Below are 14,194 nucleotides of genomic sequence, written 5' to 3'. Positions count from 1 at the left end.
TTTGCTGAGGAAGACTGGCCCTGAGCTAACATCCATGCCCATCTTCCTCTACTTTATACGTGGGACGCCTATCACAGCATGGCTTGCCAAGCGGTGCCATGTCCGCAGCCGGGATCCGAACCGGTGAACCCCGGGCCACCAAGAAGAAGAACATGCGCACTTAACCGCTGCACCACCGGGCCGGCCCCCGTGACCCATTTCTGATATCCTTCCAGAGGCATCCCAAGGGCACGAATCGTGTGTGGCTGTGTGAGCGTGGTGCCCATTTAAGAAAAACGGAAATGAGAAAAATCTTTACCCACGGAGGGAGAGGGGACGGCGGCCTTGACACTGGGTGTGGTCATGCGACTTGCTTTGGCCAATGGCCGAGGGGCACCAGGGACGCCGTGCCAGTTCTGAGCTTCGATCTTGAACATTTCCTTTTGTGACCTGGCCTCGGCATGAGAAAGACCTCCCCTGCATGGCCCACACCATACGATGTCCACATATTGTTAAAAGATAAACTGAGGCACGGTAAACATTTTAAGAATTTATTTGAGCAAAAATCGATTTGAATCGGGCAGCGTCTGATCTAGCCGATAGAAAGGAGCTTCGAGGAGCAGGACAAAATGAAGGACTTACAAGAAGGGAGCAGGAATGAGGAGGGTGTGTTAGGCCAAAAGGCAGCTTGGTGACTCAGGTCACTTTCCCTGATAGGGGACATCAGGGGTCTGCCAAGCAGACACCGAGGGAGGGCTGATCAGGCGGTTCCTGATGGACGGGTTTAAGGTTCCATTTTTAAAAAATTGTCTTTATTTATTTATATATTTTTTCTACTCTTTCTCCCTCAATCCCCCCAGTACATAGTTGTATTTTCAGTTGTGGGTCCTTCTAGTTGTGGCACGTGGGACGCCGCCTCAGCATGGCTTGATGAGTGGTGCCATGTCCGCACCCAGGATCCGAACTGGCGAAACCCTGGGCCATTGAAGCAGAGTATGTGAACTCAACCACTCGGCCGCGGGGCCGGCCCCAGGATTCCATTTCTGGGAGAGCCGAAACTGTCATTAGGTTCAGTGAGTATGAGGGGCTTCTGGGAGGTGACAAGGTCCTGAAGGTGGACCCCTCACTAGTGGGATTGATGCTTTTATAAAGGAGAGCACAAAAAGCTCCCTTGTCCCTTCTGACACGTGAGGATAGAGGAAGCCTGGGATCTGGAAGAGGCCCCTCCCCCGACCCCACTGGCACCTTGATCTCAGGCTTCCAGCCTCCAGAACTGTGAGTAATAAATTTCTGTCATTTGTAGGCCACCCTGTCTGTGTTACGCAGCCCGAATGGACTCAGGCTCTTAGCAATTATTCCAGAGCACTACATGTAGATTAGCTTTTTCCCCTTTTCACAGCTACATATTATCCCATTAGGTGACATCTCATCTTTTGTCCATTCATACATAAAAAGATTTTTTAAAAGCCACTCATCAGACAAAGAAGAAATGAGAACAGAAATTAGAAAATATTTAGAAGTGACAGTCATCAGACTGCTCTATAGAAAAACCTACTAAAAACACTCTCTTGCTGCCTGTGACCATGTGAACAAATCTCAGTAGACGGAATGTTGAGCAGAAGAAGTCAGACAGAAGAGAGGACAGCCTGTGTGATTCTATTTACACGAAGTTGAATCACAGGCAAGACTGATCTATGGTGTTAAAAGTGAGGATAGTGGTCCCTTTGGAGAAGAGAGGGGACACTGAGTGGGAGGGGGCATGAGAGAGCTGTCCAGGTGCTTGGTCCTGGTGAAGCTTCCTCAGATGGACACATATATAAAAGTTCATTGTTCTCATTGGGCACTTTGCTGAATGTAAGTTATACCTCAACAAAAAGGTAAATTTAAGAAACTAAAACATGAATGAATGTGACCATCCAATGCTCCAAATGTAACATTTTCAATGTAAAGAGTAAATTTGAAATGTTAACAGAAAGTGAAAACAAACCACCAAAAAACAAAACAAAACAAAACTGAGATGCAGCTAAAGCAACACCTAGAGGAAAACGTATAGCCAAATTCATAACAATGGATTTGGAGGGACTGGGCAGGGCAGGGCAGGAGAGGAGTCATGAAAGACTATCTCATTTGCCTGTCTTCCCCGGCCCCACCACCACATGGGCCTGACGTCCAGTTGGTTACAGGGCTGCCGCAGGCCTGGCCTTGCTGTCAGGGAACAAGAAGCAGTGGGCAGGTCCTTAAGGCTCTGCTTCTGGGGCTGACTATGATTTACAACTCATCTTCCCTGAATCACTTGGCATCATAGACCACAAGGACTGGGAGAGGAATTTTGGGGTTGGATGAGGAGAGAGTTCTGGGGTGGTGGGCCATGAGGATGGAGTGCCGCCTTCCAGACTCTCTCCCGGAGGTGGCAGCCCCATCCCCAGAGGAGGGACAGGGACAGGGGAGGTGGTAGGAAAAAGGGGGAGTTTGGGAGCAGAGTTGCTCTGCAATGCCAGGACCTTGGGGGTGAAGGGAAAAGAGTACAGGCTCTGGAATTCCAGAATACTGGCTGTGAGCTTGGGTGACTCCCTTGCCTTCTTGCAGCCTCAGTGTCCACCTTCTGTAAAATGGGGCTTCAGCACGAAGAGGTGGGATCAGGAAGAGGTTACGAATACAAGCTCAGGGCCTGATGATCTGGTCCAGTCTTGTTCTGCTACTTCCCAGCTGTGTGACTTTGGGTAAGTGACCTGACCTCTCTGAGCCTCATTGTCAGGAGTGTTAAATGAGTTAATATATGTGAAGTACTTAGCATAGCACTTGACATATAGGAGCGCTCCATAAGAGTCAACTATTGTGGTGGGGACTGCGGAGTGGCCAATCAGTGTCCCTGCTAACCTTCTGCTAGCACGTCCAGGGAGCATGGTTCTGTAGGTGGGAGGGGGCAAGACCAGGGCAGGAGAGAATTCGGAGGAGATGGAGGGTAGGAGGAGGGATGGACAGGCCTTGGAGACTGACGGGCTCTGGGGAGGGGGCTGAAAGATGTACGATGGGGGTCATCCTGCTCCCCAACACCAATTCTTCCTATGAGACTCAAAGAAGATAAGGCGGGTAGAGCTCAGGACGCAGGGTCCTGCTGGAGTGTTTGATTGGCTCACCTTGATCACATGACTGGACTGTTGCTGCAAAGGATCCTGGGAAATGGAGTTTTTGACATTGTTGGCTTCTTCAAAGGAGGCTGTCATCAGGTGGGAACGCCCCAAACACAGAAAGGGCTTCTGACACTGTGTGGCCAGAAAGAATGTCAAATGTCCCCACAAGGGCTTCTTAGGGGTCCAGGGGGCCCGGCTATGCCACCCACCAGGTCTCTCCCCTGCTGACAACAGTCAGGGGCTCCTATCCCACCCACAGAGGCATGGAAACTCCTCCTGTCCCCCTTCCATCCTCATCTTCTTCCTCCTGCTCTCTCATCTGCCCCATCTGCTCCAGTCCTCCAGCCTCCTCCCTGTCTCTCAGATATGCCAAGCCACACCCACCTCAGGGCCTTTGCACCTGCTGTTCCCCTTCCATATCCCCAGATGGCTGGCTCCCTCCTCTCCTTCAGGTCTCTGCTCAGATGTCACCTCCCCACGGAGGCCTGACCTGACCTCCCCTGCTGTGCCATCACTCATCTGTCACCCTCTTTCATTTTCCTTCAAAGCCCTTATGGCCCCCGACATCACAGCATACGGTGACTTGGGGTGAGTTCTGCTGTGTCTCCAGTAAGTGCTTAATAAATAATTGGTGAAATGGTAAATGCATTATGATTCCAGACCAATTCCTTTTAGTTCTCCATGCCTCAGCTTCCCTAACCGTGAAGGAGAACTTTGCCACTCTGACCTTGCCGGGAAGGGACAGGTGGGTGGAGAGCTCAGGGTCTGGGCCCCAAGGAGAAGTTTCCTCTGCATCCCCCTCCCCACCAGGAGTCTAGGGAGATTCTAGCAGAGAGAGCCCCGTTTCCCCAGGTCAGCCCCCACTTGCCTGGGAAGAAATGGGGGAGACCCGGGAGGCGCCAGAAAAGATGGAGACCCCGGGAGGAGCGAGGACCCCCAGAGGGAAAGGAGCTTTCTGTTCTAGGTTGCAAACCTGGGGGCTCCCTGGGCTCGCTCGTCCTGAAATCTTGGTGCCTTCCAGGCGGAGGAAGCAGCTTCCTGTAGGCCCCCCTTTCACCGAATCCCCTCTTCAGCCCTTGAGGTCCCCCCTGGTCACACACTCGGTCACACACTCGGTCACACACTCGAGGCGCCCGTAGCTCCTGCTCCGCCCGAGTCGCCACCCAGCCCCCTTGCCCTGCGCGCCCGGCGCCTCCCGGGCCCGCGGCTGCCCTTGTAAGGAGGCGAGGCCGGGGACACCCGAGCCGGCCGGTTATAATTAACCCGGACACGTGGCGACCCCTCCCCCGACACCTGCCCCCGCGCCCCCCATCCCGCCCCCATCCCGCGGGGCTCGGCCTCCGGCAGAGGAGACAGCGCAGCGCGCGCTCTAAAAATAACCCCGGTTCCCGGCAGAGTCCCCGGGGCGTCCCCTCCAGAGCGGAAACCTCCCGGAGGGACGGGGACTGCAAGCGGGGCGGCGACCACCGCCTCCCACCCCGGCATTGAGTTGGAATCTCCTCCGCTCCGTCCAGCCTCAGTTTCCCCCACCTCACTCCCCAGGAGGAAAGTGCATCCAGGCACAGGCTTCTGGGGTCAGCCTGCCCTGAATTCCCACTCCTGCTTTGGTCATATGCTCCCTATAGTCGGGTGACAGCGGGCAAGTCACGGCCTCTCTGGACGTCTGTTTCCTCTTCTGGAAATCCAGATTCCTGGCTCTCCTGGGGCCATTGCGAGGTTTCCCCACGTGCAGGGCCCAGGACACACTGCCATTTCCCAGGGTCAAGGCCACCCTGGCCGAAGAGAGGCCTGTACGTGCCTGGGACATTTCTTGCCACCGTCTCGTGTCCCTGACTGGGGGCCAGCTGTCCCCGCCAGCCCGACTCAGCACTTGGTCGGGGGATCAACTTGGAGGGGGTGGCCAGGGCCCAGCCCCTGGGGCAGCCCATACAAGGCCATGGGGCTGGACGCAAGGCATGCCTGGGTCCAGGATGGGCCCGGTGCCCAGGGAACCGGGGGGGGGGGCAGCTCAGCTGCTCTCGGGGGCCCCCTCCCTGGGGGCAGCCCCTCCCAGCCAATAGCACAGCCCGGCCCCCCCTATATAAGGCCAGGGCTGGAGGCCCATCCTTCGGGTCAGTGTCACCTTCCAGGATAGAGACAGCCCCGTTCAGCACAGCCCAGCCAGGTACCGCTTGCGGTGGGACTCCGGGTGGGGGCCAGAGTGGGGGTGTCCACGGGGGCCAGAGACCCGCCCGGCTCTGGCAGGGGTCTCGGGCATCCGCCCGACGTCCTCCTGCATACAGGTGTGCAGGAAGATGGACCTCTCGTCTGGGCGTCCCCTCCACCTGCGAGACCCCCGCTGGGGCTCGCGACCTCTGCAGCCCAGGGTCCTGGGGAGGGACCCCAGAGACAAAGGAGTCTTGACAGCTGCCAGCTGTCATCCCCTGCAGGGGCTGCGGGCCCAGCCTTGTTCCTGACGCTTTGTCTCCAGAAACGGGCTGCCACCAGACGTGCGAGGCGCCTGCGCCTCACCCGTCCCGGTCCACAAGGGCGGGAGCTGTGGGTTCTTTGGGGTTTCAACCCTGTGGGTCCCTGTTGTGTCCCACAGCCGTGCGACCTTGTGTCTGACTTTCCGTGGCCCCCGGGAGTGCCTGTATCCTGCATGTGTCCCAGAGCCCGGGGGTGTGTGCCTGTGACTTTGTGGTTTGATCTGGGGGTCCCAGATCGCATCTGGGGGGATGTGAGCGTGTGTGGCTCTGGGGCTATTTCTGCTCATGTCTCCTGGGCTCAGGGCCCTTTCCTGGGGGTGGGGGTGGGGGTGGGGACGCCCTGCGAAGGGGTCTTTCTGGGCTGGGAGCTCTTGAGCCCCAGGGCCTGGATGCGTGTCCGCCCAGCCGTCCTGGCCCACCTGTCTCCGGCCTGCTGAGCTGGCGCAAGCTGAGCCCCTGGAATGTGGGCAGCGGGTTCGGGGGGCGGCAGCTGGCGGGGAGGAGCCTGCCAGCCGCTAAAAATAAACCCAGGCCCTGGACAGCGGCTTCAGAGGGCTTCGTGGTCCCCATCCCCCACGGCCTGAGGCCTCCGCCTGGGTCCCCGTCTCCTTCCCATCATCCTCCCCGCTTCCCACTCCTGGAGCCGGGAGAGAGGGTCCCCCCCAGCACCGCTGCTGAAGGGTCCCTCCTCCCTCCTGGGTCTTGCAAATAAAAATAATAACAAGAACGGCAGCCATCCCTTCTGGGTACCAGTTCCCAGTCCCATGCCGGGACCTCTGCCTGAATTCGAAGAATCCGCCTGGGAATCCCAAGGGGAAGGCTCAGTTCACAGGAGACAGAGGCTCAGAGAGGCTGAGCCACTGGACTAGGGTCACACAGCAGGGAAACAGCATGGGTGGGATTGGAACCCAGCCCTGTCGACCCCAGAGGCTGAGCTTTTCTTCTCACCTGAGCCCTGCGGGAGAGTTGTCAGCAAAACGAGTGAGGCCAGGCGCCTGGCCCTCCCTTCCACGCTGCTCCTCATCTCTTTGACTGAGCACCCAAGAACCGTGGCAGAGAGGCTGTCCCCTCTCTGGTCACACACTCATTCCCATCAACACCGTCCACCTTCTCTCCAGCTCCTCACAGAGACCTTGAAAATAACGATGATGATGATAATAATAATAACGGCTGAGCAAAATAATGCTTATTGTGTGCCAGGCACTATTCCAAGCGCTTTATATAATTAACTCATTTAATCCTTCCAGCACCTCCATGAGCTGAGTGCTCTCACGATCCCCATTTTACAGATGAGTAATTCGAGGCACAGAGAGGTTAAGCAACTTGCCTAAGGTCACACAGCTTGTTGTAAATGGCAGAGCTGGAACTCAAACCCAGGCTGTTTGATTCCAGAACCCATACTCTTATTCATACCGCGATGACTACTCTGGCCCAAGGGGTTCCCCTCTCCATTTTCCAGCTGGAGAAATTGAGTCTTTAGCAAGGTCACTAGACCAGGGTCACCTGCCAGGATTTGGCAGAGCCAAGATCCTAACCCAAGACTCCTGATGCATCTTGTCAAGATGCAAGAGCTCAGAGAGGGGGCTTCCTCTTGCTCCAAGTCACACAGCGCAGAAGTTAGGCCTGACCCTCAATGCCCGGCTCTGTGCCCTTGCTGGTCTCTGCTGGCCACAGGCTGACCTTCCTCTCCTGGCCTGCCCCCCCAGGCCCCCAACACCGCCACCATGCCGTTCGGGAACACCCACAACAAGTTCAAACTGAACTACAAGCCTGAAGAGGAGTACCCGGACCTCAGCAAGCACAACAACCACATGGCCAAGGCGCTGACCTTTGACATCTACAAGAAGCTGCGCGACAAGGAGACTCCATCGGGCTTCACTCTGGATGATGTCATCCAGACAGGTGTGGACAACCCAGGTAAGCGCGTCACAGGGAGGAGGTGGGGGCTCAGGGAGGGGCTGCCAGGCCTCCATCCCACCTCCTGGGTCCTCAGTTTCCCCACCTAAAAAATGGGCCCCCCTGGTATGGAAACATCGGAATCAGCGCCCGACACAAAGTGAGCTCTCGGGACCTGACAGGGGGTGCTATTGGTGCTGTGCTCGCTCTCCGAGGGCCCCCTCGAGGGCGAGGGGAAGTGGTGGCAGGGGCTCCGCTTCCCGAATTCGCCTGCGACTCATCGTAGCATCGAGGGGAGAGGCTCTCTCTTTCCCGGCCTCTCTCTCCCCATCTCGGAAATAACTGGATCTTTTAAGTCTCTGCTTATCTGTGGGAGCTGATAGTTGAAGGTTCTGAAAATTTTTAGGCAAAGCCTCCAGGATTTGGGGACTCTGAAATGGGAATACTTTTCGTACCTTGTCACTGGCCCCCTGAAACTCCCTTCCTGCTCTGCTGGGCCCCCCAGCATTCTTCTCTCACCCCAGATGCCACCTTGACCTCTCCCAGCCTTCCCACCCTGTCCTGCAACCCTCGGCCTTCTCACTTCTGACCCAGAGGTCTTGAATGAACCTCTGCTCACACACACACACACACACAGACTACACTGGACCCGGGAACCCAGGCCTTCCCTGCTGGGGACAAGCACCTCTGACCCCACCCTGACACCCCCAGGTCATCCCTTCATCATGACCGTGGGCTGTGTGGCCGGTGACGAGGAGTCCTACGTGGTTTTCAAGGAACTCTTCGACCCCATCATCCAGGACCGGCATGGGGGCTACAAACCCACCGACAAGCACAAGACTGACCTCAACCACGAGAACCTCAAGGTCGGCTGCCCCCAGGGGAGGGGAGGGCTGGGGGACAGAGGGCAGAGGGAGCAGGACGGAGGTGGAGAGAGACGCAGAAGGACGGAGGTGGGAAGGAGCACGCAGAGACACAGAGATGGAGAGAGAGACAGAGGGAGATGGGAAGAGAGAGAGGGACAGAGAGACACAGGGACAGACAAGGAGACGGGGTGGGGGGCAGAAGCACAAATCAGACATGTAGAGAAGGGAGAAACAGAGGCACAGAGAGAGGATGGAGAGGGTCAGAGATGGGAAGACAGACAGGGAGAGAGAAGAAGAGAAACAGAAATAGGGGGGAAGAGAGGTTTGGAGAAAAAAATAGGGACAGATGAGAAGACAGCAGCGAGCCAGAGAGGATGGAGGATCTGGGGGAGACGGGCTTGCTGGGGAGGGGGCAGCTGGGGAGGCGCGCCCAGGAGGGTCCACCAGGCCCTGACCCCCACCCGTCCTCCAGGGTGGAGACGATCTGGACCCTCATTACGTGCTCAGCAGCCGCGTCCGCACTGGCCGCAGCATCAAGGGCTACACGCTGCCCCCCCACTGCTCCCGCGGGGAGCGCAGGGCGGTGGAGAAACTCTCCGTGGAAGGTGAGACCCCTACCCTGCCCACCCTGGGCTCACCCAGCTCTGGCTCTGCTCCTCCGTGGGCAGGTCTCTGGCTCCCTGGGCCCCCATGTCCCAAAACACGGAAGGAGCTTGGTAAATAATGGCTGCTTGGTGAGTGACAGCTGGCAGTATTACCCCGGTGGAAGTCTGGGGGGCTGTTAAGACATGAGGGGCCTTGAACAGATTGATGCAGATGCCCACCTGCACCGGAGTCCTGACATCCATGCATCCATGCATCCATCCAACCATCTATGCATCCACCCATGCATGCATCTATCCACCCATGCACCCATGCATGCACCCATGCACGCAACTATCCAGGCATGCATGCATCCATCTATCCATCCATCCAACCATTCATCCATCCAGCAAACATTTACGGTTCTTATGGCCCTGTGTGGGGAGCTGGGGCCGCCAAGGTGAATAAGATGGACAAGGTCACAGCTCTCACAGGGCTGTTAGCCTGCTGTGGAGATGAGAAGAAACACAGAAACCAATCAAGCAAAGAACAAGATAATTCCAAAGTGCCATGAAGCCACGAAACAAGGGGTGTGGCAGAGGATGACGGAGGGGAGCTAGCTTAGAAAGGAGGGTTTGAGACCTGATTGACAAGGAGGAGCCTGCCGTGGGAAAAATTCCAGGCAGGTGGAACAGCAAGTGCCAAGCCGCCGAGGTGGGAAGGTGTGTTGGAGGAAGAGCAAGGAGATCTGAGTGGCTGAAGCCGAGCGGGCGAGGGGGAGAGGGGAGGAGTTGAGGACAGAGGGCTACAGGCGGGCAGGCTGTGCAGAGCCTGTGGGCTGTTGGAAGGTGGAAGCCATGGGAGGGTGGCGCGCAGAGGAGGGACTGGTTCAGACTTCCATGGATCCCTCTGGCTGCTGAGTGGGGAAAAGACTGCCAGCAAAGAAGGAGCAGAGAGACCAGGAGGGGACAACCGCAGTGGTCCAGGCAAGGGATGAGGGATAGCAATGGGATGCAGAGAAAGAGTGGGTATGTTTTGGAGGTAAAACCAATAGGACTATGGTTGTTCCGGTAAATGTTTAACAACTGGCTCTCAAAAAAAAAAAAAAAAAAGCCCTGATTTGCAATGGCTGCCAATTTCTGTGGGGTAAATTCTCCCACCACGGCCAATTGTAAGTTATCAACGTGACGTCATACAGAGATGGGAAGAGACGCAAAGAGATGCCAGGCAGCAAATCATTATATAGTATTCCCGCCACACAGATATGATAGATGAAAGTGGCTTCAAGAATATAGATGATGGTAAATGTAGTAGAATAATTAGGAAGTGATAGTTTTGAGGATTTATTACCTTTGTTTTAAGTATAATTTAGTCAATTGTAAGTTTACATATCTTATTTTAACAATATACTATAGTATATATATAGTAATGTATAAAATGTATATAAATATGTATATATTATGTAAATATTATGCATATATACATATATTTATTATCCACAAAACGTATAATTATTATGCATAGGAATATATGCGAATCCTATATATACTGTATGATAGTAATTTTGACTGATGGCTCCCCAAATTCCTGAGACACTGACTTTCTGGAGTGGGCACCGGGATAGTGTCGCTTGCCGGTGCACTGGATGCGAGGGGCAGGGTGGGAAGGGAGAGTCCACGTTTTCCAGCCTGAGCACTTGGGGTGGCTGTTCCGGGGACCCGGGCAGACAGGGGAGGAGCATGCTTCAGGGGATGTCATGAATTTGGGTTTACATCGCGTATAGTCGCCTTTAGGACCTCCACGGGGCCAAGGTCCAGGCCTGTTAGGGACAGCAGTGAGGGGTCCCTGGGCCCCCACACCCTGCTTGAGGTGGGCAGGCTGCTGACCACGCTGCCGTGTGGCCCCTCAGCCCTCAACAGCCTGACGGGTGAGTTCAAGGGGAAGTACTACCCTCTGAAGAGCATGACGGAGCAGGAGCAACAGCAGCTCATCGACGACCACTTCCTGTTCGACAAGCCCGTGTCCCCACTGCTGCTGGCCTCAGGCATGGCCCGAGACTGGCCCGACGCCCGTGGCATCTGGTGAGGTGCCCCCTGTCCCAGGGCAGCCCCTTCCCCCCAACCCCCTCCTGTCCCCCCCTCACCTTCCTCCTCACTCCTCCACCAATGTCAAGACCCTACAAATAATGACCTTGCCAAGTGCCCCAGAAAATGATCTTGCCCCCCCGCCCCTGCCTTCCCTGTGATCTGTGTGTCACATTTTGGGAAACTTGGACCAGAGAGGTGGCAGTTAGGAACTCAGGCTCGAGCCAGACTCCCTGGGCTCAAATCCCAGGGCCGCCACTTAGCAGCTGTGTGACCTTGGGTGCATTATTTATTGTTTCTCTGCCCCAGTTTCCTCCTGTGTAAAATGGACATCACACTAATTCATAGCTGAGGATTAAATGAGCTCACTTACGTAATGTACTGGAAACAGCACCCGGTATCCAGGAAGTGCCAGTCCATCTCGGCTGTTAGTATGATCTTTACCACTAACTATTGTTGCTAGTTAGGCTTTCCATGAATCTTTGAATCCCTGATTCTCAGAGGCAGGATTTAAAAAGTTTTCCAGAATCTAGGTTTCAAACGGTTTGAAGCGTCTGGGTTCTAAGTTGGCCAGATTGGATGAGTCTAAGATTTCAAGATTTTAAATATTTTTAGGTCCTCAGATCCCACTCATTTCAGATTCTGTGATTCCGTGGTTTCAAACATTTCCAGATCCTGAAGTTTTATGACGCTAAGACTCTGTTCCAGAGATGTCACAATGTGATGGGAAGGTTGTCTGTCCTGAGACCAGATGTAGGATTTCCAAGATTTATCCATTCTGATTCCGGGCATCTATTTTTTAAAGATTCTGAGATTCTAAGAGTCAAAGACTTAAGACCCTAAAAGCCCTTGATCCCAGGATTCGAGCTTTCACACGCCCTGGGACCGTTAGTGTCCGCAGGCTTAAGCTTCTGCGGTTTTGAAGAAGCCGATGATGTCGCGCCTCCTGCCCCACAGGCCCGCTGCCCAAGAGCGGGGGGCATGTGTTTGCAAGAGGGAGGAATGGGGTTCCCGCGGAGCTGATTCCTTGGCCTCTTGCTGCCCCCCACCCTAGGCACAATGACAACAAGAGCTTCCTGGTGTGGGTGAACGAGGAGGACCACCTCCGAGTCATCTCTATGGAGAAGGGGGGCAACATGAAGGAGGTTTTCCGCCGCTTCTGCGTCGGGCTGCAGAAGGTGAGGGCCTGCCGCTCACTGACTTCTGACTCCACCCTGTACGCCCCCCAACTTCCCAAGGCCCCGCCCCTCGGATCCCGGCTCCTCCCCATGCCAAAGCCCCGCCCCTCAGCACCCGCCCCACCCACTTCCCAAGGCCCCGCCCCTCGGGCCCTGGCTCCTCCCTATGCCCAAGCCCCGCCCCCAGCACTCGCCCCACCCACTTTCCAAGGCCACGCCCCCTGGAACCCGGCTCTTCCCCTATGCTCAGGCTCTGCCTCTAAGAACCTGCTTCCAAAGCATCTTCGAGCCCAGCACCCTTGGAATGCTTGCACTGTCTGTGCCATGTGGCCCCTCCTCACAGAATCTCCTCCCTCCTGGGTTCCAGCCCCGCCCCCTCGGAACCTCGCCCCCACTCACATCCTCACGCCTTGTCCCTCCGAACGCCCTCCCGGTCGCGCGTGTGTTTGGCGACCCCCACTGGCACTGACCCCTGGTCCTCTTCCCCCTGCCTCAGATTGAGGAGATCTTCAAGAAAGCCGGTCACCCCTTCATGTGGAACGAGCACCTGGGCTACGTGCTCACCTGCCCATCCAACCTGGGCACGGGGCTGCGTGGAGGCGTGCACGTGAAGCTGGCGCACCTGAGCAAGCACCCCAAGTTCGAGGAGATCCTCAAACGTCTGCGCCTGCAGAAACGGGGCACAGGTGCGGCCCCGCGGCCCCGCACGCGGCGTCTGGGGCGCGCCCTTTGCGGCGGCAGAAGGGAAGCGGGGGCATCCCTGCGGGTTCTGGGGTCGGGGAGGCTGCCGCTCTGTGAGCCTCAGTTTCTATCTCTGCAAATGGCCATCAGCACGCCTTATTTCATAGGAGTCAATATGACAGCATCATGGTTGTACAATATACCTTGTGTACGTCCCCGGCTTCCTAGGGGCCTCAGTTTCCCATTTGTAAAGAGGAGGATGGTGGGGGTTCGATCCCAGGCAGCCTGGCTCCGGAGCTCACTCTTACCCACCATGCTATATTTTCTTGTTGGATGGTTGAGGGGTGAGGTACCCAAAGCCGGAGACGGGGGAGCTTGAATAGACAGACGTCTAGGGGGCTCTGCGTGCACGCAACCTGTTACACAGTAGGCACTCAATACATGCGGCTGTCGCAGTTGGCACGGGGGCCGCCTCCCGACCCCGCCCCTGCACGTCTGCTTCCTCCTCACGCCCTGCCTCCTGTTTCGGCAGGGGGCGTGGACACGGCCGCCGTGGGCTCCGTGTTCGACGTGTCCAACGCCGACCGGCTGGGCTCGTCCGAGGTGGAACAGGTGCAGCTGGTGGTGGACGGTGTGAAGCTCATGGTGGAGATGGAGAAGAAGCTGGAAAAGGGCCAGTCCATCGACGACATGATCCCCGCCCAGAAGTAGGCGCCCCGCCTGCCCGCCGCCGCCGACTGCTGGAGCCCCAGCCCCCGGGAGGCCCGGGCCCCCTGGAGGCCCGCCCCTTCGTCCCTGGCCCCGCCCCTTTCCTCCGGAGGCCCGATCGTGGTTGGGTCCACCCGGGGCTCTATCCATCCATCTCGGAGTTCCGATTCCAACCACAATTCCAACCAATGGGCTCCATCCTCTGGGTTCTGGCCAATAGGAAGCCTCCCTCACGCGCTCTCCTTTCCCGGAGCTCCGCCCACCACCTGGAGCTCTGGCTGGTGGAGCTCCCCAGCGCATCTGGGGCTGGTGCTTTTTCTCCACTCAAAGCAACAAATAAAAGCAATGGTGGCCTTAGCTTTGTGTGCGATGCTTATGGAGGGAGGAGAGACTTTTGCAAGTGGCCGCTGTGTGACTTCGAAGTGGTTCGCCCTTTCTAGGCATCTTTTATCACATCTCTAAAATGAAGCCAGGTTAGGGGACAGAGTCAAATCCAAAAATTGTAAGGCTCCGTGGGGGAATCTGAGACCCAGAGAGGTGTGGCTCAGTGTCACATAGCCAAGCTTGGGCCCTTCCCAAACTCGGCTCCCGATCACTCAGACTCAGATCTCTAACACAGGG

General features: G+C 56.3%; 1 protein-coding gene and 1 long non-coding RNA gene across 3 annotated transcripts; one reads left to right on the top strand and one right to left on the bottom strand.

Annotated features, from left to right (window-relative positions):
• Window positions 1-514: 514 nt before the first annotated feature.
• LOC123281211 (uncharacterized) lies at window positions 515-4,341 on the bottom strand. 2 transcript variants are annotated; one of them, XR_006520560.2, is made up of 3 exons: window positions 4,084-4,341; window positions 3,117-3,242; window positions 515-1,022 (listed from the first exon to the last, which is right to left on the bottom strand). It is a non-coding gene; the product is annotated as an uncharacterized lncRNA (long non-coding RNA). The 2 variants fall into 2 exon arrangements; XR_011498684.1 differs by having other exon boundaries at window positions 516-1,022; window positions 3,979-4,268.
• A 724-nt stretch (window positions 4,342-5,065) lies between these two features.
• On the top strand, window positions 5,066-13,930 carry CKM (creatine kinase, M-type). Its single transcript, XM_014868288.3, has 8 exons — window positions 5,066-5,274; window positions 7,285-7,495; window positions 8,186-8,340; window positions 8,813-8,945; window positions 10,832-11,003; window positions 12,061-12,184; window positions 12,681-12,870; window positions 13,398-13,930. The coding sequence occupies exons 2-8, from the start codon at window positions 7,303-7,305 to the stop codon at window positions 13,574-13,576; spliced, it is 1,146 nt and encodes a 381-aa protein (XP_014723774.1). The 5' UTR covers window positions 5,066-5,274; window positions 7,285-7,302; the 3' UTR covers window positions 13,577-13,930.
• Window positions 13,931-14,194: the final 264 nt, after the last annotated feature.

This window comes from Equus asinus, chromosome 26 (genome assembly GCF_041296235.1).
Source record: "Equus asinus isolate D_3611 breed Donkey chromosome 26, EquAss-T2T_v2, whole genome shotgun sequence".
NCBI lineage: Eukaryota > Metazoa > Chordata > Mammalia > Perissodactyla > Equidae > Equus > Equus asinus.
The sequence above is the reverse complement of the archived record's forward strand: the minus strand, read 5'-3'. Positions and strand labels throughout refer to the sequence as shown.

Bases quoted from the DNA above. Each gene is read 5' to 3' on its own strand.
- CKM (XM_014868288.3), top strand. From the start codon at position 7,303: ATGCCGTTCGGGAACACCCACAACAAGTTCAAACTGAACTACAAGCCT. The intron at 7,496-8,185 runs GTAAGCGCGTCA...TGACACCCCCAG, and splicing joins GACAGGTGTGGACAACCCAG to GTCATCCCTTCATCATGACC. The intron at 12,871-13,397 runs GTGCGGCCCCGC...CTGTTTCGGCAG, and splicing joins CCTGCAGAAACGGGGCACAG to GGGGCGTGGACACGGCCGCC.